Genomic DNA, 27,365 nt, shown 5'->3' on the forward strand with positions numbered 1-27,365 from the left:
TTCCTCCTGCTTGTCAGTAACTTAAAATACAAAACCTAGAGACAGATTATACTACTGAATACTAAAGATTACACCTTTATCATTGTGGACAAACTTTATTCAGTAACTGTTCCATCACATAGTCCCAAGTTTTCTAATCCTACAGTGCAAAATATATTTTCCTCACCAGCTAAGGACATAGTTAGTAATTACTACACAATCATTGATCTCTCAGGAACATCTGGGACAGATCCATCTGGCGTACAGTATCCGACTGAGCCATAGAAATAAATACAGACCACATGATTAGAACATTAAAGGCCAACGAGAGACTGGACATGAGGTGTGTTCTCACAGGCACACAGACTATACATGTTTAAATGTAATGATGCAATATAAAATAAATTACATTCGAACTGTTAACATCTTTATCCGCAATAAGAAAACACGACGACCACAGTAATATCGGATGGCAGTAAGGAGAAATGTCAGCATGTCTTGGTGAACCAGACTCATTGATTGGCACGCCAAGTGTCCATACAGATTCCAACTTGGGGGAGGGCGCACCATCCTTCCCCAACTCTTTGATTGGCTGAGAGATGCCCAGCCCGCCTGCAGTCAGGGAGACAAAGCCATTGGGTGTGTCAGTTGCCACCGTGTCACTATTGGCCAGCGAGAAACGTTAAGGCGGAGCCAGAGAGTTGCTTTCTCAGAAGACGAAAATCTTGTCTCTCTGGACGTTGTCCAAGTCATCGTCCATGGTGAGGAGAACCTGGCAGAAAGCAGAGGAGTCAGTCACTATCTGAGATGTTACTATCTGGGTATGTATGGGTCAGGAATGGGAGGTCTTCATCAATGCTCAACCACTAATGATTTCCTATTGCTGAATGACGTGCGCAATAACCATGTCCATGGTGTGAAATCTGTATTCCCCTCCATTTTATAACACAGTCGTGGCAAAAAGTTGAGAATGACACAAATATTAATTTTCACAAAGTCTGCTGCCTCAGTGTCTTTAGATATTTTTGTCAGATGTTACTGTGGAATACTGAAGTATAATTACAAGCATTTCATAAGTGTCAAAGGCTTTTATTGACAATTATATGAAGTTGATGCAAAGAGTCAATATTTGCAGTGTTGACCCTTCTTTTTCAAAACCTCTGCAATCCGCCCTGGCATGCTGTCAATTAACTTCTGGGCCACATCCTGACTGGTGGTAGCCCATTCTTGCATAATCAATGCTTGGAGTTTGTCAGAATTTGTGGGTTTTTGTTTGTCCACCCGCCTCTTGAGGATTGACTACAAGATTAAGGCCTGAGGAGTTTCCTAGCCATGGACCCAAAATATCAATGTTTTGTTCCCCGAGCCACTTAGTTATCACTTTTGCCTTATGGCAAGGTGCTCCATCATGCTGGAAAAGGCATTGTTCGTCACCAAACTGTTCCTGGATGGTTGGGAGAAGTTGCTCTCAGAGGATGTGTTGGTACCATTCTTTATTCATGGCTGTGTTCTTAGGCAAAATTGTGAGTGAGCACACTCCCTTGGCTGAGAAGCAACCCCACACATGAATGGTCTCAGGATGCTTTACTGTTGGCATGACACAGGACTGATGGTAGCGCTCACCTTGTCTTCTCCGATGCCCCAAACAATCGGAAAGGGGATTCATCAGAGAAAATGACTTTACCCCAGTCCTCAGCAGTCCAATCCCTGTACCTTTCTCTCCAAAACTCTTGAACGTGCCGTCCTTGGCCAGCTCTCCTGCTATCTCTCTCAGAATGACCTTCTTGATCCAAATCAGTCAGGTTTCAAGACTAGTCATTCAACTGAGACTGCTCTTCTCTGTGTCACGGAGGCGCTCCGCACTGCTAAAGCTAACTCTCTCTCCTCTGCTCTCATCCTTCTAGACCTATCGGCTGCCTTTGATACTGTGAACCATCAGATCCTCCTCTCCACCCTCTCCGAGTTGGGCATCTCCGGCGCGGCCCACGCTTGGATTGCGTCCTACCTGACAGGTCGCTCCTACCAGGTGGCGTGGCGAGAATCTGTCTCCGCACCACGTGCTCTCACCACTGGTGTCCCCCAGGGCTCTGTTCTAGGCCCTCTCCTATTCTCGCTATACACCAAGTCACTTGGCTCTGTCATATCCTCACATGGCCTCTCCTATCATTGCTATGCAGACGACACACAATTTATCTTCTCCTTTCCCCCCTCTGATAACCAGGTGGCGAATCGCATCTCTGCATGTCTGGCAGACATATCAGTGTGGATGACGGATCACCACCTCAAGCTGAACCTCGGCAAGACGGAGCTGCTCTTCCTCCCGGGGAAGGACTGCCCGTTCCATGATCTCGCCATCACGGTTGACAACTCCATTGTGTCCTCCTCCCAGAGCGCTAAGAACCTTGGCGTGATCCTGGACAACACCCTGTCGTTCTCAACTCACATCAAGGCGGTGACCCGTTCCTGTAGGTTCATGCTCTACAACATTCGCAGAGTACGACCCTGCCTCACACAGGAAGCGGCGCAGGTCCTAATCCAGGCACTTGTCATCTCCCGTCTGGATTACTGCAACTCGCTGTTGGCTGGGCTCCCTGCCTGTGCCATTAAACCCCTACAACTCATCCAGAACGCCGCAGCCCGTCTGGTGTTCAACCTTCCCAAGTTCTCTCACGTCACCCCGCTCCTCCGCTCTCTCCACTGGCTTCCAGTTGAAGCTCGCATCCGCTACAAGACCATGGTGCTTGCCTACGGAGCTGTGAGGGGAACGGCACCTCCGTACCTTCAGGCTCTGATCAGGCCCTACACCCAAACAAGGGCACTGCGTTCATCCACCTCTGGCCTGCTCGCCTCCCTACCTCTGAGGAAGTACAGTTCCCGCTCAGCCCAGTCAAAACTGTTCGCTGCTCTGGCACCCCAATGGTGGAACAAACTCCCTCACGACGCCAGGTCAGCGGAGTCAATCACCACCTTCCGGAGACACCTGAAACCCCACCTCTTTAAGGAATACCTAGGATAGGATAAAGTAATCCTCCTAACCCCCCCCCTCCCCCTTAAATGAGTTAGATGCACTATTGTAAAGTGGTTGTTCCACTGGATATCATAAGGTGAATGCACCAATTTGTAAGTCGCTCTGGATAAGAGCGTCTGCTAAATGACTTAAATGTAAATGTAAATGTACCTTTTGCAGAATATCAGTCTGTCCCTGATGTTTTTCCTGGAGAGAAGTGGCTTCTTTGCTGCCCTTCTTGACACCAGGCCATCCTCCAAAAGTCTTCACCTCACTGTGCGTGCAGATGCACTCACACCTGCCTGCTGCCATTCCAGAGCAAGCTCTGTACTGGTGGTGGCCCGATCCCGCAGCCGAATCAACTTTAGGAGACGGTCCTGGAATTTGCTAGACTTTCTTGGGCACCCTGAAGCCTTCACAACAATTGAACCGCTCTCCTTGAAGTTCTTGATGATCCGATAAATGGTTGATTTAGGTGCAATCTTACTGTCAGCAATATCCTTGCTTGTGAAGCCCTTTTTGTGGAAAGCAATGATGACGGCACGTGTTTCCTTGCAGGTAACCATGGTTGACAGAGGAAGAACAATGATTCCAAGCACCACCCTCCTTTTGAAGCTTCCAGTCTGTTATTCAAACTCAATCAGCATGACAGAGTGATCTCCAGCCTTGTCCTCGTCAACACTCACACCTGTGTTAACCAGAGAATCACTAACATAATGTCAGCTGGTCCTTTTGTGGCAGGGCTGAAAGGCAGTGGAAATGTTTTTGGGGGATTCAGTTAATTTGCATGGCAAAGAGGGACTTTGCAATTCATCTGATCACTCTTCATAACATTCTGGAGTATATGCAAATTGCCATCATACAAACTGATGCAGCAGACTTTGTGAAAATTAATATTTGTGTCATTCTCAAAACTTTTGGCCACGACTGTACTATGAAATGAGTGTCGCATGGCCCTCCCCAGAGGCGTGCACACACACACACTCACCAGGAAGGAACCGAACATGGCAATGGAAGACAGGAAGTGCCAGATGTCGTGGTCGTCGAAGAAGGAGAGCACGATGCAATCACGGTTGTGTTCCCGGGACTCGGCGGGGGTTTTCTATGGCAGGAGAGAGGGGACAAAGCCGTCAGTGCCACAGTGACCGGTGAATGTTGGGGTTATGTGACCATGACATGTGATGTGTAAACATGTAGTGTGCGAGCGTGTGATGTTTTCAAGTGTGGTACTACAGATACCATGAGCCCCATAAGACAGGGGTTCCCAAACCTCTCCTCAGGGACCCCCGGAACATTCACAATTGTGTTGTACACCTGAACTAGCATACCTGATTCAACTTACCTACACAGACAAGTGTTTGATTAATCAGGTGTGCTAGCTCTGGAACCGTTTGAATACATGGAACGGCTGGGGGCCCCCGAAGAGGGGCGTGTAAGGCTGACGTGTGGTGGAAGCCACTGATCTGTAAGGCTGTGCTGACCTGCCAGGTACTGAGGCCCTGGAAGAAGAAGAAGAGAGCGAAGCCCCACACCACGGCTGTGAAGAGGATACACACCATGGCCATGCACTGGATCCTCTCACCGCTACGGAGCTACACACACATTCACAGAAACACAACATCTGTGATTGTACACCCCGGAACATGTTCTACGTTGTTTCATGTGTCAGATGTGCACTTTCTATATACAGTAATCCCTCGTTTATCGCGGGGGTTACGTTCCGAAAATGACCCGCGATAAGTGAAATCCGCGAAATAGAAAACTTTTTTTTTTTTTACAATTAGCAACTATTACATGTATACAAATACAGTGACTCACGTGTAGGCCGTTTCGTCGACATTATGGGTTTAGGAGATGTTCGAAATTACAAGATAATTTGGCCAACTTAATGTAAATTTGCCAAGCTGTTTTATGTACGTACACATAACTGCACGAGACGACAAAATGATAGCACAATTCGTAGCATGTTTTGATACAAGAAGCGGGAGTGAGTTTTTAGCGAATCAGAATGCAGAGCACAATGCACCAAAAAAAAAAAAAAATTGCATTATGAAAATCCGCGAAATAGCGAATCCGCGATAAGTGAACCGCGAAGTGGCGAGGGATCACTGTATACACAATACTGTTAGAATATGGCAACAGTCAAACGAAGCACATTTAAGTAGAATGTCTGTTGCTAAGAGCCAGAGTCATTGATGATTTAAAATCATTCTTTCATTCCCATGGTGAGTCTAAAACTATACAAATACATTGACATTTTATCATATTTGAATAGAGCATGTTTCGAACTGAGAATGTTTGGTTGTTAGGTGCCAATGTTGATTTGGAACTCAGTTTGTGGCAACAACCTCAAGACTAGAAGTGTGACTGCTTTCGAAGACTGATCCATTTCTCAATAATGAGCGACTACATCCAGCGACTTGTCCAGGGTGTACCATGGATGGCATCATGGACAGCACAGCTGGAGGTGGGTGGCATGGGTCTGTGGGAGTACGAGCAGTACTGGACAAACCAGCTCAGCCACATGGCCATGCTCGTTGAGCACAGCCAGCAACTGCCTGAGCAGGAGCAGAGCCGTCTGGTCGACTTGTACAGGGAGGTGAGGCGCTGTTTTCTCTTTTACAGAGTGACAGTGAGAGACACCCTGAACATCATACACCATGAGAGGACTAAGGCGTTGGCATGGTGAGGAGTGACGAGCAGTGGCTCTTTGATGATGAGGAGATGGAGGAAACTGGAAGCTATTCTAAGGGTGTTAGGAGCTGCAGAGATGAACTTATTGTCTGCCTCAATCACACATCTTTATTTTGTAGTAGCAGAAGTTAAGATTTATTATCCCTTTTTTAAAAACCCTTAGCCTACAATTTCTTAAAACAATTCCATATGCTAGCTTAGACCCCATATGCTAGCTTAGACCCCATATGCTAGCTTAGACCCCCCTCACACACACACCTTCATGATGATGTAGAAGGCAAAGTAGAGTAGCAAGTTGCAGATGGCGATGGCCAGCAGGTAAGAGGCAAAGTCATTGGGTGTCTTTAGTAGCCCATAGGCAGCCCTGGACAGACAGAACACAACAACACAATGTATGTCAGTGATGAGTTGTCTACTCTACTCAAGTCTCCACCCCATAGTTGTGGGTGTGTAATGACTGTTCTACAGAGTAAATGGATACCTTGCCTCATCAGGCGGAGTGAGTCGCAATAAATCACATTGACAGAAAGGGACATACATGAATCACTTAAAGTAGGTGTGAAACACCTTTGATAAAGAACACTGCATGATGATGTCAAACAATGTACAGACCTGCCATCTTAATTTGACCCCATTTCTCACAGCAGGAAAAAAAATCATTCAGCAACAGGAAATGTGAATTATTACGTCGATTATAATTAATGGACATTTTTGTAGGGGTTGATACATTTCTTGCTAGGGCAAATCAAGTCTGGCATTTTAAATCGGAAATTACAAACTTTAGAAGCCTTTTTAAACCCTAATACACTAGAATTAGCATTTCAAGCTGCGCAGGAAAATTCTCTGCGACAACAGAGTGATCAAATGAAGATACCAGATCTGTACCTTGCAAACCTGACCGAAAAATAAATAATAAAAAAATGTGTCACATAAAGAACACTGCAGTAAAGGCAGTCCAGTCAGAATAAGATAGAGTGAATGAAGAAAATACTCACAGAGACCAGTTCACTATGTTTCCCATCACCAGCAGAACCATTCGGTCCTAACACAGCGTGAGAGAGAGAGAAACGTTTACTTGTGGATTTGTGAATCTTTCGTAACATTAGAGTCTCCATACAGTGTGTGTATGTACAGTATACCAATGACTGTATATATGAATGGGACAAAGCCATCGATCACGCGACACCATTCATTCCTATGTAAATACTCAATAGTGTATTGAAGCCAAATGAAGTCGGTTAAGATGGCGTCTCATGGAGACATAGATACGCAGTTTGAGCTACTCCAGGAAGTGACGTTGCAGCCTAGCTCAGTGCTGCCCCCCCCTCCTCTCATTGAGTAACTCAAGTTGAAGGCCAACCGGGCGACAGAAGGCTGCAATTAGAAACTAAATTAAACTTATTCTGTGTGGGATTGAAAAATAATCAGTTCAAGGACATACATCTGGTTTGTTAGAAGCAATTATTGGTAGATTGACCACTAGGATTGCCATTTTTCCATTCACTATAATGGGGGGTTCCGGTTTTATGCAAACAATGCCTGCAGTATCGCGGTCGGCCTTGAACTTCCGTGTCTTCAATGAGAGGGGGCAGTAGTTCCCCCCCTGATGTATACTCACAATATACATGGGGCCACTGCACTGGCGAATACAGTCGGTGTAGATCACATACACAATCCTGCGCAGGATGCCAGAATCTGAAACACAAACAAATAGAATAGACTGACACCTGTCCTTAGCCCTGTAACTTTCCTAGCCCTTACTCCTAGCTTCCTGTCTGTCTTCGGGGTCATTTTTCCTAGCCCCTACTCCTAGCTTCCTGTCTGTCTTCGGGGTCATTTTTCCTAGCCCCTACTCCTAGGTTCCTGTCTGTCTTCGGGGTCATTTTTACTAGCCCCTACTCCTAGGTTCCTGTCTGTCTTCGGGGTCATTTTTCCTAGCCCCTACTCCTAGGTTCCTGTCTGTCTTCGGGGTCATTTTTCCTAGCCCCTACTCCTAGGTTCCTGTCTGTCTTCGGGGTCATTTTTACTAGCCCCTACTCCTAGGTTCCTGTCTGTCTTCGGGGTCATTTTTCCTAGCCCCTACTCCTAGGTTCCTGTCTGTCTTCGGGGTCATTTTTCCTAGCCCCTACTCCTAGGTTCCTGTCTGTCTTCGGGGTCATTTTTCCTAGCCCCTACTCCTAGGTTCCTGTCTGTCTTCGGGGTCATTTTTCCTAGCCCCTACTCCTAGGTTACTGTCTGTCTTCGGGGTCATTTTTCCTAGCCACTGTGCTTCTGCCTCTGCATTGCTTGCTCTATGTGGTTTTGGGCTGGGTAAAGTAAGTAAAGCACTTGTGACAATTGCTAATGTAAAAAGGGCTTTTAAAAATAACAAATAAATACATGTGATTGATTGATTCCTTACTCAGTCTCCAGCGACCCATGTAGTAGAGCTGGGTGCTGAGCAGCATGGTGGCCAGGATGTGGAGGACAGAGAAGACGATCCAGAACACCATGTTGCCCTTCCCGAACACCTGAACACAACACACACAGGTAGACACACCATCATCAGGATACATCAGGAATTTGACACTTGCTGAATGATGATTCTATAGGTTGTGTATGTCAGAGTCTACAGTTCAAATCAAAGTTTATTTGTCACGTGCGCCGAATACAACAGGTGTAGTAGACCTTACAGTGAAATGCTTACTTACAGGCCCTAACCAACAGTGCAATTTTTAAGTAAAAAAAAAAAAGGTATTAGGTGAACAATAGATAAGTAAAGAAATAATAACAGTGAAAAAGAACAGTAGCGAGGCTATATACAGTAGCGAGGCTATATACATATATACAGTAGCGAGGCTATATATATATATACAGTAGCGAGGCTATATACAGTAGCGAGGCTATATACATATATACAGTAGCGAGGCTATATATATATATACAGTAGCGAGGCTATATACAGTAGCGAGGCTATATACATATATACAGTAGCGAGGCTATATATAGTAGCGAGGCTATATACATATATACAGTAGCGAGGCTATATACAGTAGCGAGGCTATATACATATATACAGTAGCGAGGCTATATACAGTAGCGAGGCTATATACATATATACAGTAGCGAGGCTATATACAGTAGCGAGGCTATATACATATATACAGTAGCGAGGCTATATACATATATACAGTAGCGAGGCTATATACAGTAGCGAGGCTATATACATATATACAGTAGCGAGGCTATATACAGTAGCGAGGCTATATACATATATACAGTAGCGAGGCTATATACAGTAGCGAGGCTATATACAGGCACCAGTTAGTCGGGCTGATTGAGGCAGTATGTACATGTAGGTATGGCTAAAGTGCCTATGCATATATGATGAACAGAGACTAGCAGTAGCGTAAAAGAGGGGTTGGCGGGTGGTGGAAGGTGGGACACAATGCAGATAGCCCGGGTAGTCAATGTGCGGGGGCACCGGTTAGTCGGGCTAATTGAGGTAGTATGTACATGAATGTATAGTTGGGTGTTTGTAGTGTTTTGTCTGTCAGTCTGCCTGTCTGTGTGTCTGCGCTCCTAGTCACTCACCACTCCTAGCACAGAGAAGAAGATGACAGCAGCCAGACAGGCGTAGGCAGTGTAAGCGCTGGCATTGATATCTGGGTGTCTCTTCTGGTACAGCTTTAACACACACAGCCCAGCGATCATATACATGAAGGAGGTGTCTGACAGACAGGAGACAGAGGAGGAAAGGGAGACATTAATGACGTTTCTTACAGTACAGAATACCTTACAGTACAGTTATTGTGAAGTAGCCCGAGTCCCAGATCTGTTTGTGTTGTCTTGGAGTCACAGCAATGTAGTTGGGCAAGACAGAATGAACCGATCTGGGACTTAGCTGATTGAGAAAGCCATCTATTAAGGATTTGTGTTGCAGTATCTTCCGGATCTCCCAATAATCCAACCGTGACATTAGTCTCTTAGTCTCACCGAACTGGAAGTTGGTGTAGTTGGGGCAGACGTGGTAGCAGGCACTCAGCAGCCCCTCCATCATCAGAGCTGTGCCCATGGCGTAGAACAGCCCAAAGTGCTTAGGGATGCCACACTCCTGCATACAGGGAGGGAGGGAGAGACAGAGACTCAGAATTACAGTATATCATTGTCACTAGCTTGGTTTCCATCCAATTGGTGACAGATTTTCATGCAAACATACGAAAATGTGCATAAAAACAAAAAACAAACAATAGGCACATTTTGCCACCAGAGATCTGTTTCCATCAAATGGACTTGTGTATAAAAAGGCTGTGTGATGTTGTAGAGAAAAGAGAAACATATGACCAGCCAATGTTCATTTCTCTAGAGGTTATTTAAGTAGCTGTGTTTCACAGCGGTATATGACCTGACAAAGATCCAACTCAGATGGAAACGTTGTCTTTATTGTGCTTCTGATTAAATCACCCTGGGAGTATGCGTTTAAATTCCAATGTACAGAATAAAAAATACAAGTTAAATGGGTTTCCATCACATTTTCAACTCTACTGATGGTTTTGTCACTAAATAAAATACGTTATATAGGGAATTATGCCCATTATGGTCTTGGCACGAGCACTCTAGCCAACAGTGCGGGTATAGCCTACATGAGATTTTATGGACAAAAGAGCGAGAATTTTTACTTGTCAAACGGCAGTCAAGCATCGATCGTCCTTTCACCAGAATAAGACATATATTGGAAAGGAGCCTCAAGCTAAATCACCACCCGGTGAAATTCATAACTTCCTTAATCTGTAGCCTAATAAACCCCATGCTTTCCCTAATCATAGTGGGAGGACCACACAACATATCACTGCATGACTCGATATGATGGTTATTTTATCAATATTTGCGCAGAAAGGTGTTTCCCCGCAATTTCTCGCATAATTAATTTTACCTACACAAAACCCACCTTGTCTAGCGTATTTAGTTTAGTCGCCATTTGGAAAGTTTACTGACAAATTTGCTGTTTCCATCAGGCATGTCGTCAAATGTTCTATACGACCTGTACTTTACGCACATAAAAAGTTGGGATGGAAACCTGGTTACTGATATGGAACGTTCCATAGTGTGTAGGAAATCTCATCTGGACAAAACCCTCATGTCAACATCATGGGTGTTCATTTCATGTTCTAATTGTTTATCACACTGCTATAATACCCTACCTGTACCAGGGGTTGGTTTAGAGGTTTGTGTTGCCACCCTTGGAACACATACTGTCCCTAGAGGCAGCGGTTCGATCCCCCAGGTCCACCACTCTCACACTCTGTACTGTATCCCCGTCAGATTTCTACCCGTCACATACTCTAATCTACACCTGTCAATAAAACAATTACAAATACAAAATACCCCCCAAAATATACAAAAGCACCGTCTCAGTTTGATCTCTCACCAGTGCGTTGAGGTCGTTGCGGTCCAGTGCTCTGCTGTGGATGATGTCTCTCTGCAGCACGATGAGCAAGAAGAGGAGGCCCAGCATCACGTAACCAAGGTTACTCAGTATGTTGTTGAAGGCACTGGACACCAGAGGGTAGAGAATGGATGTCATGAATGATACAAGTCATACATTACATGCACAGCCATATGCGTTTTCCCTTATGACACACACACACCTCAGATTCCCCAGGGGGTGTGCACACAGGAAGTTGTAGTAGCAGATGTCCTGATTTCCTGTCACGTTGACAACCTGGAGGAGACAGGAACATGTCAACATCAACACACTAGCCACCCACCACGTGTGGATTCTACAGTCATATCTACTCACTCGAAGGCAATTCCTTGAGAAATGCACACGTTATAACTCTGTAATAATGTAGCTATAACTCTGTAATAATGTAGTAAATCTGCAGTTGGAGTGTGAGTGAGGGTAGCACACAGTACCGTTTGATAAGTGATGACCAGCTGGATGACAGGGAGGGCGTAGAACACACCTATGGTGACAATATTCCTGAGGAGAGCAACACTGACATTAACTGCCATGACACTGACAGTTGTACAATTGCTAATCCCACTGATACAAAACAAAGCTACTCTCCTATCCAAAGAGGCAACTGATCACTAGCTAATTGTTATCATGCATTTGACTAGAGTACTGATAGACTGGAGGATGCCATAGGGTCATAAACCCAGCATTGATGTACAGATTTTGAGCAAACTCTCCGTCCCACTCACCAGAAGTAGATCTGGTACTTTTTACTCAGAACCCTCTTGTCTTTGCGAGCGAGGTCCGACACACACAGGTACTTCTGCAAAAGGACAAGTGACCACAAGAGTTTCATTGGGAGGGAAAAAGTAAACAAAAACAACAGAAGATGAGTATAATGCCTCCCGGGTGGCGCAGTGGTCTAGAGCACTGCATCGCAGTGCTATGCTGCGCCACCAGAGTCTGGGTTCGCGCCCAGGCTCTGTCGCAGCCGGCCGCGACCGGGAGGTCCGTGGGGCGACGCACAATTGGCTTAGCGTCGTCCGGGTTAGGGAGGGTTTGGCCGGTAGGGATATCCTTGTCTCATCGCGCTCCAGCGACTCCTGTGGCGGGCCGGGCGCAGTGCGCGCTAACTGAGGGGGGCGGGTGCACGGTGTTTCCTCCGACACATTGGTGCGGCTGGCTTCCGGGTTGGAGGCGCGCTGTGTTAAGAAGCAGTGCGGCTTGGTTGGGTTGTGCTTCGGAGGACGCATGACTTTCGACCTTCGTCTCTCCCGAGCCCGTACGGGAGTTGTAGCGATGAGACAAGATAGTAATTACTAGCGATTGGATACCACGAAAATTGGGGAGAAAAGGGGATAAAATTTAAAAAAAAAGAAAAAAAAAAAAAAGAAGATGAGTATAATATTGAGTGATGCACAGGGGAGGAGAGGTAGAGGAGGGAGGGAGGGAGGAGGGCGTGTAAGAGGGGTAGAATAGAGGAGAGGTAGAGGGGGGGTGGAGGAGAGGTAGAGAGGGAGGGAGGAGAGGTAGAGGAGGGAGGGAGGAGGGCGTGGAGGAGGGGTAGAATAGAGGAGAGGTAGGGGGGGGGTGGAGGAGAGGTAGAGGAGGGAGGGAGGAGAGGTAGAGGAGGGAGGGATGAGGGATGGAGGAGAGGTAGAGGGGAATGGAGGAGGGATGAAGGAGAGGTAGAGGGGGGAATGGAGGAGGGATGGGTCAGACCTTGGTGCGGACGATGTTCTTGTCCGAGTCGATGTCGGCCAACGTGTCATAGTCATCCTCCTCTATAGAGCTCAGAGACTCATGTCGACTACGACCCGCTACGCTCTCCAATGAACGCTCTGAGAGACAGAGAGAGAGAGATGGAGAGAAAGTGAGAGAGAGCAAGAGAGAGAGGAAACAGTAAGTTTGTCAGTGACTCAGGGTTATATTTCTCAATTTGATAGTTTATTGGTTTTACAGCTTAAGATAATTTTTTTATGATTTGGGACGTATTCAATAGATTGGTGATTCTGGCCAATGACGCATTCGTGATAATTACAAAATGTATAATTTAAAGTCATCCTCAACATTCCATCATTATCTCTGCATACAGTCAAACATGATCGTTGACCATATGTGATCGTTTTGGTTGAGGTCTCCATCTGTGGTCATCAGAGCATTAAATTACATCAAAAGGTATATAGATCTTGAACATATTCTGAAGTGATTGACATGTGGCTGATTTATACAGTGAAGGGATGCAATTGGCTGGCTGGCTAAGGCAGTGAGGGTCACCAATGCGGATGGCTACGTGGTGGATGGCAGTTAGGAATGGTCTGCGTTTCAAAGTCTCCTGTCCTGATAAACAAACACAGATAAACCAATAAGAAACAAGAGCACTCCGCAGCCCTCCAATCAAGAGCCAGTTTGGTGGTGAAATGCTGTGCAACATAAATTGAAGACGGATTTTGTGCCATGTTGACCCATTGTGTGTATTTGCACATCGGAGTGTGTGTGTGTGTATACATCTGTATTTAGTCATCCTGCTCCATACCCATGTATCTGTAGTTGGCATCTGATGCTATGCTGTCTGTGATGGCCTCTGAGCTCAACGTGCTGGCGTTGTCCACTGTAGAAACAATAGCAGAGAGAAACAACATTAAAGAGTGCTTGAAGTGGTGTAAGTATTCACTTTGGCTGTGTCCCAATTATCTTTCCTTCCTCCCAAAGTGTGCGCTTGTTCACTTCCTTTCACTGATTTGAAAGGAAATGACTGGTAAAAGAAATATGGAGAAAAGTGCAGCTAGTCCATGACTCCCCCAATCCAATGCTTTTAGATTCGTGGGGGAAGTAGTGAAGGAGTGCACATTAACGAGGAGACTCATGTGAAACAAAGCAATGAGACACACAACAGACCTAGAACAGTGAAAGCCCGGTCATCCTCAGTTAGCTACATTGATTGACAATATTTTCACTCAAAACGTTTCAAATATCGTCACACTTGTAAAGTAAATGAGCACACACACACACACACACACACACACACACACACACACACACACACACACACACACACACACACACACACACACACACACACACACACACACACACACACACACACACACACACACACACACACACACACACACACACTCACCAAAGGAGCCGTATTCATAGGGGGAGACTGGAGTCACACCTGGCTTTCCTGTGGTAACAGGTAGAAATAATGTCACATAAACACACACCAAACACATGCCACCATAGAAGTTAGTAGTCTACACTCTACCACAGCATCTAGATGAATGGTTAGTTAGAGAGGACACACCATGCCCTGTGGGTTCAGAGGTTGAAAAGTGAGGCAAGGGTTAATACAAGGGTGCCCTAGGGGGTGAGTCCAATGGGAGATGAAGAGTGACTATTGAAAACAGAAGTCCTTTTCAGTCAGACTCCCATTGGAACCAAACCACCGTAACCATCATTTCATCCAAAGCATGACCATGGACAAGTGTTCGTGACTGCACTGGACAGTGCTGTGTCAGGCAACTCAGGAAGTAAACTGAAATTCCAATTCAATAATTTAAAAAAGGGGCTTTTATTTTCAATGACTTTTCTATAAACTGAGGAGTATATATTTATTTCAAATGTTTTTCCATATTTTAAATTGAAATCACTTCCAGAATGGACCCCGACAAGTAATCCAATTAGCCATGCATGAGGATGATGATTCCTCATCCACCCAGATGATAAGCCGTCATCCCTCCACTGGATGACATCATACTGGTGATAATGACTGAGGTGGGTGTAATAATTTATACAGCATGCACGAAGGGTAATAAGTAGTGTGAAACTGTGGGAGAAGCTCAGTCACAGGCAATATATCACTATTCCAACATTCTTACCCAGTAGAGAGGCTGAGCCAAAGTTTAGCATGGGTAGAAAGAAAAACAGACAAATTCAAAAATACAACTTAAAGAGAAATAGACCAGTAATCCTTCGTCTGATGGGGCAACTATTAAATGGTACGCATTCCTTCTACAACTCATTTTTCAATCTTAAATACAGAGTTACAGAGTTGGTTCTCTCCCCTCTTCCCTGTACACCCCTCTGAAAAAGAAATAGAATGGAGTGTGCCATTGTAGTGGGTTGCTGGGATACCTGTCTCCGCGGGCGACATGTCCGCTGGGTTCAGAAGCCCCTCCCTCCTCCTGTGCATCCTGACCAGAGAAAAGACCCAGAGAGAGACACTTGAGTTCCAAAGCCTCTATATGACCGTGTATGAAATGATGTACTTACTGTATACGACAGTGGGGCGATCGACAGACCTCTTGTTCTCCACACAGGCCACCAGGAAGGTGAGCAGGTAGAAGGAGAGGAAGATGCCCAGGCAGAATAGCATGCCCATCACGTACACATCCGCTGAGACGGAGAGAGGGGGATAGAGAGTGAGAGAGAGGGGGATAGAGAGAGAGAGAGAGATAGAGATACACAGTGTGCCATCACAGCAGCAAGATTTGTGACCTGTTGCCACAAGAAAAGGGCAACCAGTGAAGAACAAACACCATTGTAAATACAACCCATATTTATGCTTATTTATTTTAACTTGTGTGCTTTAACCATTTGTACATTGTTACAACACTGTATATATATAATATAACATTTGTAATGTCTTTATTGTTTTGAAACTTCTGTATGTGTAATGTTTACTGTTAATTTGTATTGTTTATTTCACTTTTGTATAATATCTACCTCACTTGCTTTGGCAATGTTAACACATGTTTCCCATGCCAATAAAGCCCCTTGAATTGAATTGAATTGATATATATATATATATAGAGAGAGAGAGAGAGAGAGAGAGAGAGAGAGAGACGGAGAGAGAGGGATAGAGAGAGACAGGGATAGAGCGTGGAAGGAGAGAGGAAGATAGAGAGAAGATGTTAGAGAGAAACAGAGACGAATAGAAAGAGAGAGAGTCAGACAGTAACATTTCTCTCCGCTACATGGATGTACTGTTTGATGGAGCTGAAGTCCTTTGGTCTGCCTGGCTGAGTGACTCACAGCTGATAGCGGGCGAGACGACCACGTCCAGTGTTTTACTGCGGTTGCCGGCATCGATGAGCTCATCTGGACGGAGGGGGTAGAAGCGCAGGGGACCCCCACATGCCTCGTCCTCCGTCTTCACCACCACCACCACATAGAAACTGTTACTAGGGAAGTCCTTCCTCTGGGAGCCACGAGATAAGAAAAGAGGAGAGGGGGAACAAGAGAGAGAGAGAGACAGACAGAGAGAGACAGAGAGTTGATGAAATGGTTGTCCATTGTGGCAAGTGAGCTGTAAAAATGTATTTATTGATCAATTACCTGATATCTCCAGTGTGTGTGTGTGTGTGTGTGTGTGTGTGTGTGTGTGTATTTTACCTGGACAGTGATGGCAGCTGTCTTGGTCATGGTTTGATACATTCCAATGAAGGCCACGTTGTTATCCAAGTCATACACTGGGCACTGATGATAAGGTAGAACACAGAATTTAGCAATCAGAGAGGAACAAGTGTGTCTGTATGTGTGTGTGTGTGTCTGCCTGAGCGAAGAACAGGTGCAGCCAGGGCTAATGTGGTTGCCACGGCAACATGCGTCTCTTCACTCCCCAAGTGTGTGGAATGCAGATTTCTATATTGGCCTACATTTCAGCGACCCCCCCAGTGTGAGCTGATAACACACCTGACAGAGCTTTACATTGCGTTTTAGTAACGCCTCTCTTTCACAGCTTTAAACTGCTTTAGGGTAAAACCAGTGCATTTCACAAGTTCATTCACAGCTGTCTAGGGGTTGTTGGGTTGCTCAGAATGAACTCAACACTGCCCTTGTGTGGTATATCGGAGGCTAGCCTTTGGAGACAATAGGCTTAACAATTGCTTGAAATTGATCATTTACTCAAGCTTGCATTTGAAATTTGGAGTTAAAATGTATTATTACTGTGGTGAAGATGCACCATTGGCGTGGCTCTTCACTTGCACTCTTCAAACTCCCGCCGGCGGAGAGTGCTTTTTCCCTCGTTGACATGTTTGCTGTTGCTTTCACACGTGCATAGGCCCTGTTGTAAATCTATTTTCCATCTAATACTACAATAATTTCTATCATTTCATCATTTCATCCCCGTACCGTTTATTGCAACAAGTAGACATTTCTGTTTCATGTTTGATAGGACTACAATACACTTTCATTTAGCCAACCATTTCTTACCCTCTGAGTGGCGTGATGTTTATGGTGCACATGAACATTCAGAAGACTCATGTGGTAGAAGTTCTGTTTATTTAATTAAATGCATGGTTCCCTTTCTTCATATTTCCCTGGTTATGTCAGAGTTCCGTGTCTTCCTATTGCCGCGTTCAAAACAACTGGGAACTCGGAACTGGAAACTCAGACTTCCGACTTCAGTGCGTTCAAGACAACTGGGAACTCGGAGAAAAAACGAGCACCGACTCAGGATTCCATCTCGGGAACTCGGGCCTCTTTCTAGAGCTCCGACTTCCAGACCTGAAGATCACTGATGTCATGATTTGACCTCGTATTTTTCCTGAGTTCCCAGTTGTCTTGAAAGCACCATTAGTCTCTGTCATTCTGGTTGTGCGTAATAGCGGTGCGTGCGCCTCAGTGCATATAGAAATAGGCTACGTGGCCTGCGCTCCATGCTTTGGAGAATGTAGAATAAGGTAAAAGGATTGTTCCATGTATGCATGGTGTTGAAATATCATTAATAATCATTAAGTCTGATTAAGAGGAATGTACCAATGGATGTGGAAATGGCCTTTTACATTGTAGAATCCGTTTATTGGATGTAATTGCCAATTGGGTAATTGTATGGTCCTGGGGTCCAAGTTTATATTATTTATGCAGGCCTACCTGTTTGAGCTCCTGTTAGACAGATTCCATTTGGTTTCTCAAGGGGAGGCTGTACAGTCACACTCTACCTGTGTCCATTCCGATTGTATCAAACTTAACCTGTCCAGAGGCTATTTCTTTTGGGCTATTGCAGGTGTATATTTGGTCAATCTACTTGTATATGTTGTATGATATGTATGATACCATTGGATCACCAAAACCTGTAAATAAATCTACACTCCGAGCACGTCAACCTGCCTTGGCTTCTGCTGATGTCATGCCCTTACGACTGCCACAAGGTCCCTATTTTACAATGACATAAAGGTATGTTGTAGACAACATAACGAAAACGGCTGTCCTGGAGCCTCGATAAATAGACAAAGATTTCTCGTTGAAAAAGTCGTTGCATGTACAGATTTTTTTTTTTTTTTTGAAAACGTATAACTCGACACGCTCTTAGAATGCACGACTTGGACTTGACCCGTTCTACTTTGGACTCGATTTGTGACAGACCTTGTGATTTAAGACTTGCTTGTGACTGGAATAATAGTGACTTGGTCCCACCTCCGATGCCTAATGAACAGGTTTGGTCAAGTTAGTTTACCTGGATGTCCTGGATGGACATGACAGAGCACGGGAAGGTCATCTCAGAGTTGACCTTGACGATGACCGTGTCCACTCCGTCAGGGAACACATATTTGAAGTACTAAGAGAGAAAAATTGGGAGTTATAATTATAAAAAAAGGATCACATATTTATCAGAACAAGTCATAATTCAGATTATTATTATTATATATATATTTTAAATGTAACGCATACTTCCTAACAATACTATTCTATTATGTTGATAGATCTACAGTTTTGAAAGGCAAATCTATAGAATACAAAAAGCACAACATGTGTGATGTAACAATATGTAACAGTATATATTTCCTCCCGTCTCCGTCTCGACATCTGTTACACAACACCTCAACAAATCACGCACACACATTCCTTCTTTAATCTCAATCACCTTCTTGGCCCTGGCCTTTAGACTTAGACAACCGTCTCCACCCACACACCTCTCATGGCCACAGTATAAGGGTTTTACGGGAAATATCCTGTGCGCGTATGTCTCCCCGTGTGTATGAGTGTGAGTGGCTATGTTTCTCACCTGGGGTTGGGATGGTGAAGCAGTGAAGCTGAACTTCTTGTCTGTACTGTAATGAAGAAGACAAGAGGACAAGAAACACTCAACAATAACATTAGCCAGTCAGGTCACACATACTGTACAGTACGCCATCTCTACTCTATGAGTGATGCTGTTGTGTCTTGGCTTGCTGTAGAAATAGGCAGTCACGATCATGTGTAGGCAAGAAGGCAGTGTTCAATGCAAATTAGACCAGCTCTGCACAGTAGCATAATAGTGATATAAACTATGATGACTCAGAGTATTGACTATGTACTGTTGTGGGAGGCTGTGTAAGGCATGTAGTTCTACAACCAGATATCAGGTATCATGTATTCGCTCGGCTAGCTAGCAGGAAGGTAATGATCCCGGATGAAGATGACTCACTGCAGGGTGAAGCTGTCCACGCGGCTGATCCTCAGCTGGTAGTGGGTGCCCAAGCTGGACAGGGTAGACACGTCCACAAAGAAGTACTGGGTCTCGGTGAGGGAGCGGGTGGGGGGCTGGCACAGCGTTCGGCCCACATGGGCATAGGGGTACTTCCTCTGGTACCTGTGGCAGGGAGGGGAGCAAAGATATAGCACTTCGCCACTCATTTCTATTCATCCAGGAAGTCCCATTGAGGCCAGAAGACCATTTTCTATATATATATTTTATGTCATACTTTCCCCCCCTTTTTTCATGGTACCCAATTGGTAGTTACTGTCTTGTCTCATCGCTGCAACTCCCGTAGGGACTCGGGGGAGGCAAATGTCGTGCGTCCTCCGAAACATGACCCTGCCAAGCCACACTGCTTCTTGACACACTGCTCGCTTAACCCGGAAGCCAGCCGCACCAATGTGTCGGAGGAAACACCGTACAGCTGGCGACCGAAGTCAGCGTGCATGCGCCCGGCCCGCCACAAGGATTTGCTAGAGCGCAGGACATCCCGGCCGGCCAAACCCTCCCCTAACCCGGACGGCGCTGGGTCGATTGTGCGCCGCCTCATGGGTTTCCCGGTTGCGGCCGGCTGCGACACAGCGTGGGATCGAACGTGGGTCTGTAGTGACGCCACTAGCACTGTGATGCAGAGCCTTAGACCGCTGCGGCACCTGGGAGGCCCCAGATGACCTCTTTTATAAGGGAGACCTGGCAAAGAGGGTAGCTCAATATACAAATCATGATAACAGATTTGAGCACATAGAACATAAAAGGCCTTTATTAGACTAGGTCACGTCCAAAATTGCACCCTAATCCCTATGCAGTGCCATAATTGCACTACTTTTGAGCAGGGTCCATAGAGAAAATAGGATGCCAATTCATATTACACCGCCTAAGCTATTTTAAGGTTGAACTTAACCATGACCATTGCAGACAGCTCATAACAGTGCCTATGGTGGGAAAATGATGATACGAACAGGATGATAAGAACAACCCCTGCTGAGAAAGGAACTGAGAATTGGCCTGTCAAATTGTGTCAACAAAAAACTGTGTGTAAATGACAGAAAAACACACAAGCTGCAACTTTCCATAATCCAACAACCTAGCAAGTACTGTAATTATGGCTAGTGTCTATGGGGAAATGAGGCCTATGCTTTATGTTTATGTGGAAGTGAAAGTTCAATGTTCAACGATGACTCCCTCTCAACTAAATTGCTTTACCGCATGACACGGGTGTTCTGGTATTGCGCAAGTCCATGTATTATGTTAAGCCATGAAAGACAGGCTACTGTAGCGTCTCCCAAACTCGGTCCTCGGGACGTTTTGGTTTTTACCCTAACACTACACAGCTAATTCAAATGACCAAAGCATGCTGATGAGTTGGTTATTGGAATCAGCTGTGTAGTGCTCGGGAAAAAAACGAAACGTGCACCCCTTCGAGTCCCGAGGACAGAGTTCGGGAGACCCTGGCCTACTGTATAATAAAAAAACAAGTAGGCTCTGCATGCAAGCTAAACACTTAGACCTATATCATATAATAATTAGGGGGTGCTTATATAGTCCTGTTTCACTGTATGTACAGGTGTGAAATGGAAATGTGATTTTTGCATATGCCACTCCCCCTGAGACACCCTCGGAGAGTGGGGTCACAGCCAGGGATCAGCCATTATTGACGGCAACTCTGGAGCAATTAGAGTTAATTGCCTCGCTCAAGGGCAGAATGACAGATTTTACTTTGTCGGCTCGGGGATTCAAACAATAACCTTTCTGTTACTGGCCCAACACTCCTAACTGCCAGATACAGGGTTTTCTTTTTCTTTGTATGTCTTCTTGCCCTGCCAGCACTCCCTTCAGTTGACCCATTCAGTACTTCTCCTGCACATCTCTCTGTAATGTTTATAATACAGTGAACTCCAAAAGTATTGGGACAGTGACATTTTGTTGTTGTTTTGGCTCTATACTCCAGCACTTTGAAATTATACAATGACTATGAGCTTAAAGTGCAGACTGTCAGATTTAATTTGAGGGTAATTCCATCCATAATCGGCTAAACCGTTTAGAAATTACGGCACTTTTTGTACATAGTTCCTCCATTTTAGGGGACCAACGTATTGGGACAAATTCACTTATATGTGTATTAAAGTAGTCAAAAGTTTAGTATTTGGTCCCATATTCCTAGCACACAATGATGACATCAAACTTGTGACTCACAAGCTTGATGTCATCATTGCGTGCTAGGAATATGGGACCAAATACTAAACTTTTGACTACTTTAAAAATCTTAAGTGAATTTGTCCCAATACTTGTGGTCCCCTAAAATGGGGGGGGGGGGGACTATGAACAAAAAGTAATGACATTTCTAAACGGTTCACCTGATATGGATAAAAATACCCTCAGATTAAAGTTGACAGTCTGCACTTCATGTATTGTTTCAAATCCAAAGTGCTGGAGAACAGAGCCAAAACAAACAAAAAATGTGTCACTGTTCCAATACTTTTGGAGCTCATTGTATCTTCAACCCATGAATAAGTCAATATATCTAGCCTACATAATGAAGAGAGACGCAGCAAAAATACACTCAGGGAGAAACAAAACCTCTACAACATCTAGGACTAGGCTACACAACTGTATGGCCTGTTGGTTTAGGTTGTTTTCTTTGACAGAACTGAACAATTTAATACCAAAGTATAACCACTTATCGTGCTTCCCCTCCACTCTAGTTGAAAATGCCCAGGTACATCTCAAATGGATATTGACATAATAAAATGGTTTGGTGATATAACACAGGGACAGAACCAGGATGTGCCAGGGCTGCAGCCAGTAGGGCACAACGTTGCGGAATGTTGCCGATAGAAATGTCTTGATTAGAGCCAACTTGAGTCCTTATTCTACGTGTCAGAGATGCATGTTTGTTTAAAATAACATAATGCTTCTGTCTGAACGTTCCACAACATTGTGCCCTGCTGAACGCACCTCAGGTGTGCCAGCAGGTTAGGCTACTCACAGTCCACGCAGTATGAGGGGGACCTGGAAGGACAGCACAGCCTGCTTCTGTCTGACCACAAACAGGATGGGACTGCTCTCTGCCCCCTCTGACAGTACGTCCACAGTCACACGGATCCCCTCCGTCTGCCAGGGCAGGGAGAGAGAGAGGGGGAGAGGGTTAGAGAAACGCAATGTATCTAAGTAAAACGACATACAGTACCAGTCAAAAGTTTGGACACACCTACTCATTCCAGGGGTTTTCTGTATTTGTAAAATTTTCTACATTGTAGAATAATAGTGAAGACATCAAAACTATGAAATAACACATGGAATCACGTAGTTACCAAAAATGGAGTTCAACAAATCAAAATATATTTTATATTTGAGATTCTTCAAAGTAGCCACCCTTTGCCTTGCTGACAGCTTTGCACACTCTTGGCATTCTCTCAACCAGCTTCATGAGGTAGTCACCTGGAATGCATTTCAATTAACAGGTCTGCCTTGTTAAAAGTTCATTTGTGGAATTTATTTCCTTCTTATGCGTTTGAGCCAATCAGTTGTGTTGTGACAAGGTAAAGGTTGGGGTGGTATACAGAAGATAGCCCTATTTGGTAAAAGACCAAGTCCATATTATGTCCAGAACAGCTCAAATGAAGCAAAGAGAAACGACAGTGCGTCATTACTTTAAGACATGAAGGTCCAGCCGCGTCGTGGACACAGACGTCTTGCTTCCGGATAAGCTAAACACCTTTTTTGCCCGCTTTGAAAATAACACAGTGCCACCGATGTGGCCAGCTACCGAGGACTGTGGGCTCTCCTTCTCTGTGGCAGAAGTGAGTAAGACATTTAAGCGCGTTAACTAGAGGTCGACCGATTATGATTTTTCAACGCCGATACCGATTATTGGAGTGCCAAAAAAAAGCCATTACCGAATAATCGGCCGATTTTTATATATATATTTTTTTAAATAATGACAATTACAACAATACTGAATGAACAATGAACACTTATTTTAACTTAATATAATACATAAATAAAATCAATTTAGTCTCAAATAAATAATGAAGTTCAATTTGGTTTAAATAATGCAAAAACAAAGTGTTGGAGAAGAAAGTAAGAGTGCAATACGTGCCATGTAAAAAAGCGAACGTTTAAGTTCCTTGCTCAGAACATGAGAACATATGAAAACTGGTGGTTCCTTTTAACATGAGTCAACAACATTTAACAATATTCCCAGGTAAGAAGTTTTAGGTTGTAGTTATTACAAGTGCAACGATTGTGCTTTTTTCACAAATGCGCTTTTGTTAAATCATCCCCCGTTTGGCAAAGTTGGCTGTCTTTGTTAGGAAGAAATAGTCTTCACACAGTTCGCAACGAGCCAGGCGGCCCAAACCGCTGCATATACCCTGACTCTATTGCACAGAACGCAAGATAAGTGACACAATTTCCCTAGTTAAAATAAATTCATGTTAGCAGGCAATATTAACTAAAAATGCAGGTTTCAAAATATATACTTGTGTATTGATTTTAAAGAAAGGCATTGATGTTTATGGTTAGGTACACATTGGTGCAACGAGTGCTTTTTTCGCGAATGCGCTTGTTAAATCACCCGTTTGGCGAAGTAGGCTGTGATTCAATGATAAATTAACAGGCACCGCATCGATTATATGCAACGCAGGACAAGCTAGATAAACTAGTAATATCAACCATGTGTAGTTAACTAGTGATTATGTTAAGATTGATAGTTTTTTTATAAGATACGTTTAATGCTAGCTAGCACCTTACCTTGGCTACTTGCTGCACTCGCATAACAGGTAGTCAGCCTGCCACGCAGTCTCCTCGTGGAGTGCAATGTAATCGGCCATGATCGGTGTCCAAAAATGCTGATTACCGATTGTTATAAAAACTTGAAATCGGCCCTAATTAATCAGCCATTCCGATAAATCGGTCGACCTCTAGTATTAACCCTCGCTGCCGCCCCAGACGGCATCCCTATCTGCGTCCTCAGAGCATGCGCAGACCAGCTGGCTGGAGTGTTTCCCGGCATATTCAATCTCTCCCTATACCAGTCTGCTGTCCCCACATGCTTCAAGATGTCCACCATTGTTCCTGTACCCAAGAAAGCAAAGGTAACTGAAGTAAATGACTATCGCCCCGTAGTCCTCACTTCTGTCATCATGAAATGCTTTGAGAGACTAGTCAAGGATCATATCACCTCTACCTTATCTGACATCCTAGACCCACTTCAATTTGCTTACCACCCCAATAGATCCACAGACGATGCAATCGACATCGCACTGCCTTATACCGTCTGGACGAGATAAATACCTATGTATGAATGCTGTTATTTGACTACAGCTCAGCATTCAACACCATATTACCCTCCAAGCTCATCATTAAGCTCGGGCCCTGGGTCTGAACCCCGCCCATTGCAACTGGGTCCTGGACTTCCTGACGGGCCACCCCCAGGTGGTGATGGTAGGAAACAACACCTCCACTACACCAATCCTCAACACAGGGGCCCCATAAGGGTGCGTGCTCAGCCCCCTCCTGTAATCCCTGTTCACCCATGACCTCGTGGCCAGGCAACTCAATCATCAATTTTGCAGACGACACAACAGTAGTAGGCCTGATTACCAACAACGATGAGACAGCCTACAGGGAGGAGTTGAGGGCCCTGGGAGTGTGGTGCCTGGAAAATAACCTCTCACTCAATGTCAACAAAACAAAGGAGCTGATCGTGGACTTCAGGAAACAGCAGAGGGTGCACCCCCCCCATCCACATCGACGGGACCACAGTGGAGAAGGTGGAAAGCTTCAAGTTCCTCGGCGTACACATCACTGATAAACTGAAATTGTCCACCCACACAGACAGCGTGGTGAAGAAGGCGCAACAGGAGGTTGAAGAAATTTGTCTTGGCACCTAAAACCCTCAAACTTTTACAGATGTACAGTTGAGAGCATCCTGTCAGGCTGTATCACCACCTGGTACGGCAACTGCACCGCTCACAACCGCAAGGCTCTCCAAAGAGTGCTGCGGTCTGCCCAAAGCATCACCGGGGGCAAACTACCTGCCCTCCAGGACACCTACAGCACCTGATGTCACAGGAAGGCCAAAAAGATCATCAACGACAACAACCACCTGAGCCACTGCCTGTTCACCACGCTATCATCCAGAAGGCGAGGTCAGTATAGGTGCATCAAAGCTGAGACCGAGAGACTGAAAAACAGCTTCTATCTCAAGGCCATCAGACTGGTAAATAGCCATCACTAGCACCTTAGAGGCTGATGCCCTATATACATAGACTTGAAATCACTGCGCACCTTAAAAATGGAACACTAGTCACTTCAATAATGTTTACATATTTTGCATTACTCATCTCATATGTATATAATGTATTCTACTCTATTGCATTTTAGTCTATGCCGCTCCGACATTGCTCGTCCAATATTTATATATTTTTAATTCCATTCCTTTAGATGTGTGTGTATTGTTGTGACATTGTTAGATATTACTGCACTGTTGGAGCTAGAAACACTAGCATTTCGCTACACCCGCAATAACATCTGCTAAACATGTGTATGTGACCAATAAAATTTGATTTGAAGCAGTCATCAAGGCAAAGGGTGGCTACTTTGAAGAATCAAAAATATATTTTGATTTGTTTAATACTTTTTTGGTTACTACATGATTCTATTTGTGTTTTCATAGTGTTGATGTCTTTACGATTATTCTACAATTTAGAAAACAGTAAAAAATAAAGAAAATCCTTGAATGAGTAGGTGTCCAAACTTTCGACTGGTACTGTACATACGCACACACCCATCAAACATACACCTGCACACTCAAGTTTTGTATTTTTCACTTTTTGCAATCCTATCTTATTATAAAACCAAATGAGGCTACTCATAACAAGACAGTAGTTATGTGTTCTTCAACCCTAGTACTTGGGGACCGGATGGGCAGGTTTAATTCCAGCCTAGTACTAACATAATTAGTTGAAACAGGTGTGTTAGCACTAGGCAGCCTGTGTAAAAGCAGGATCTAAGAGACCAAAGTGGTATTTGTGACCTGAACTATGTACTCACCTTGTTTCGGGAGACGGTGTGATTGAAGGCATAGATGGTTTGGTTGTCACTGGTAACCGTATCGTTGTAGGTAACGTCAAACTCGGCATCTTTTTGGACCACCGTTTTAGTTTCTGCCCGTGCGCACCGCAAGTGGGTCACACATAACCACAACAGGACCACATAACCAAGTCGGAACCAGACTAAAACTGGGCCAAATTTACAACCGCTCCTCAAAACCATTTCCTTGAGATTTGTCAATAATAGCTGTGCTAGCTGAGCAACAGTTTGTCGACCAAAATGCACTTGACACGTCGGATGACAATAATAGCAATGAATGGGAAACTTACCTAACTAGGCAGCTCAGTTGTAATTTATCATTCACAACAGAACAGTTGATAGCGAACGACTACCTACAGTAGTGTGATAATCTAGCCAGCTAGCTACATTTGCTAGCTAATGATCAATGTATTACATCCACATCGCTCCTCCTGTTTCACCATCGCCAGCCAGCCACTCCTCGGTACTGCGACTTAAACTAACGTTAGCTAGGCGATAACAACACAACTACTACTGTACTAGCGAGCGAGCTAGATCCCGAAAGATTTACTATCCGAGGTTTTTACAGCTAATATCATCCACATTTTATCATTTAGGTTGACATATCAGGTACCGTAAAGTGAACGTTGTTTTTGCATCTGTTGAATCGACTGGCCACGGCGATTGAATCTGTGTCACTCACACCC

General features: G+C 44.6%; 1 protein-coding gene across 13 annotated transcripts; it reads right to left on the reverse strand.

The window, feature by feature from the left end:
• Window positions 1–75: 75 nt before the first annotated feature.
• LOC139549747 (SID1 transmembrane family member 2-like) lies at window positions 76–27,365 on the reverse strand. 13 transcript variants are annotated; one of them, XR_011669923.1, is made up of 28 exons: window positions 26,641–27,365; window positions 22,571–22,695; window positions 19,534–19,698; window positions 19,132–19,177; window positions 18,583–18,684; window positions 16,518–16,601; window positions 16,110–16,323; window positions 15,425–15,518; window positions 15,258–15,316; window positions 15,002–15,013; window positions 14,260–14,307; window positions 13,654–13,728; window positions 13,395–13,457; window positions 12,840–12,958; window positions 11,867–11,940; window positions 11,576–11,642; window positions 11,308–11,381; window positions 11,088–11,211; window positions 9,656–9,773; window positions 9,254–9,390; window positions 8,082–8,190; window positions 7,299–7,375; window positions 6,676–6,722; window positions 5,939–6,044; window positions 4,468–4,578; window positions 3,975–4,088; window positions 3,158–3,729; window positions 76–751 (listed from the first exon to the last, which is right to left on the reverse strand). XR_011669923.1 is itself a non-coding variant. In XM_071360472.1 (27 exons), the coding sequence occupies exons 1-27, from the start codon at window positions 26,860–26,862 to the stop codon at window positions 689–691; spliced, it is 2,601 nt and encodes an 866-aa protein (XP_071216573.1). In that variant the 5' UTR covers window positions 26,863–27,365; the 3' UTR covers window positions 76–688. The 13 variants fall into 13 exon arrangements, 12 of the variants coding, with proteins under 12 accessions (XP_071216573.1, XP_071216569.1, XP_071216581.1 ...); XM_071360472.1 differs by lacking the exon at window positions 3,158–3,729 and having other exon boundaries at window positions 16,158–16,323; XM_071360468.1 differs by lacking the exon at window positions 3,158–3,729.

Source organism: Salvelinus alpinus, chromosome 22, assembly GCF_045679555.1.
Source record: "Salvelinus alpinus chromosome 22, SLU_Salpinus.1, whole genome shotgun sequence".
NCBI lineage: Eukaryota > Metazoa > Chordata > Actinopteri > Salmoniformes > Salmonidae > Salvelinus > Salvelinus alpinus.

Bases quoted from the DNA above. Each gene is read 5' to 3' on its own strand.
- LOC139549747 (XM_071360468.1), bottom strand. From the start codon at position 26,862: ATGGTTTTGAGGAGCGGTTGTAAATTTGGCCCAGTTTTAGTCTGGTTC. The intron at 15,519-16,109 runs GTACATCCATGT...TCTCCGTCTCAG, and splicing joins GACTTCAGCTCCATCAAACA to CGGATGTGTACGTGATGGGC. The intron at 4,089-4,467 runs GTCAGCACAGCC...CTCCTGCCATAG, and splicing joins AGGGCCTCAGTACCTGGCAG to AAAACCCCCGCCGAGTCCCG.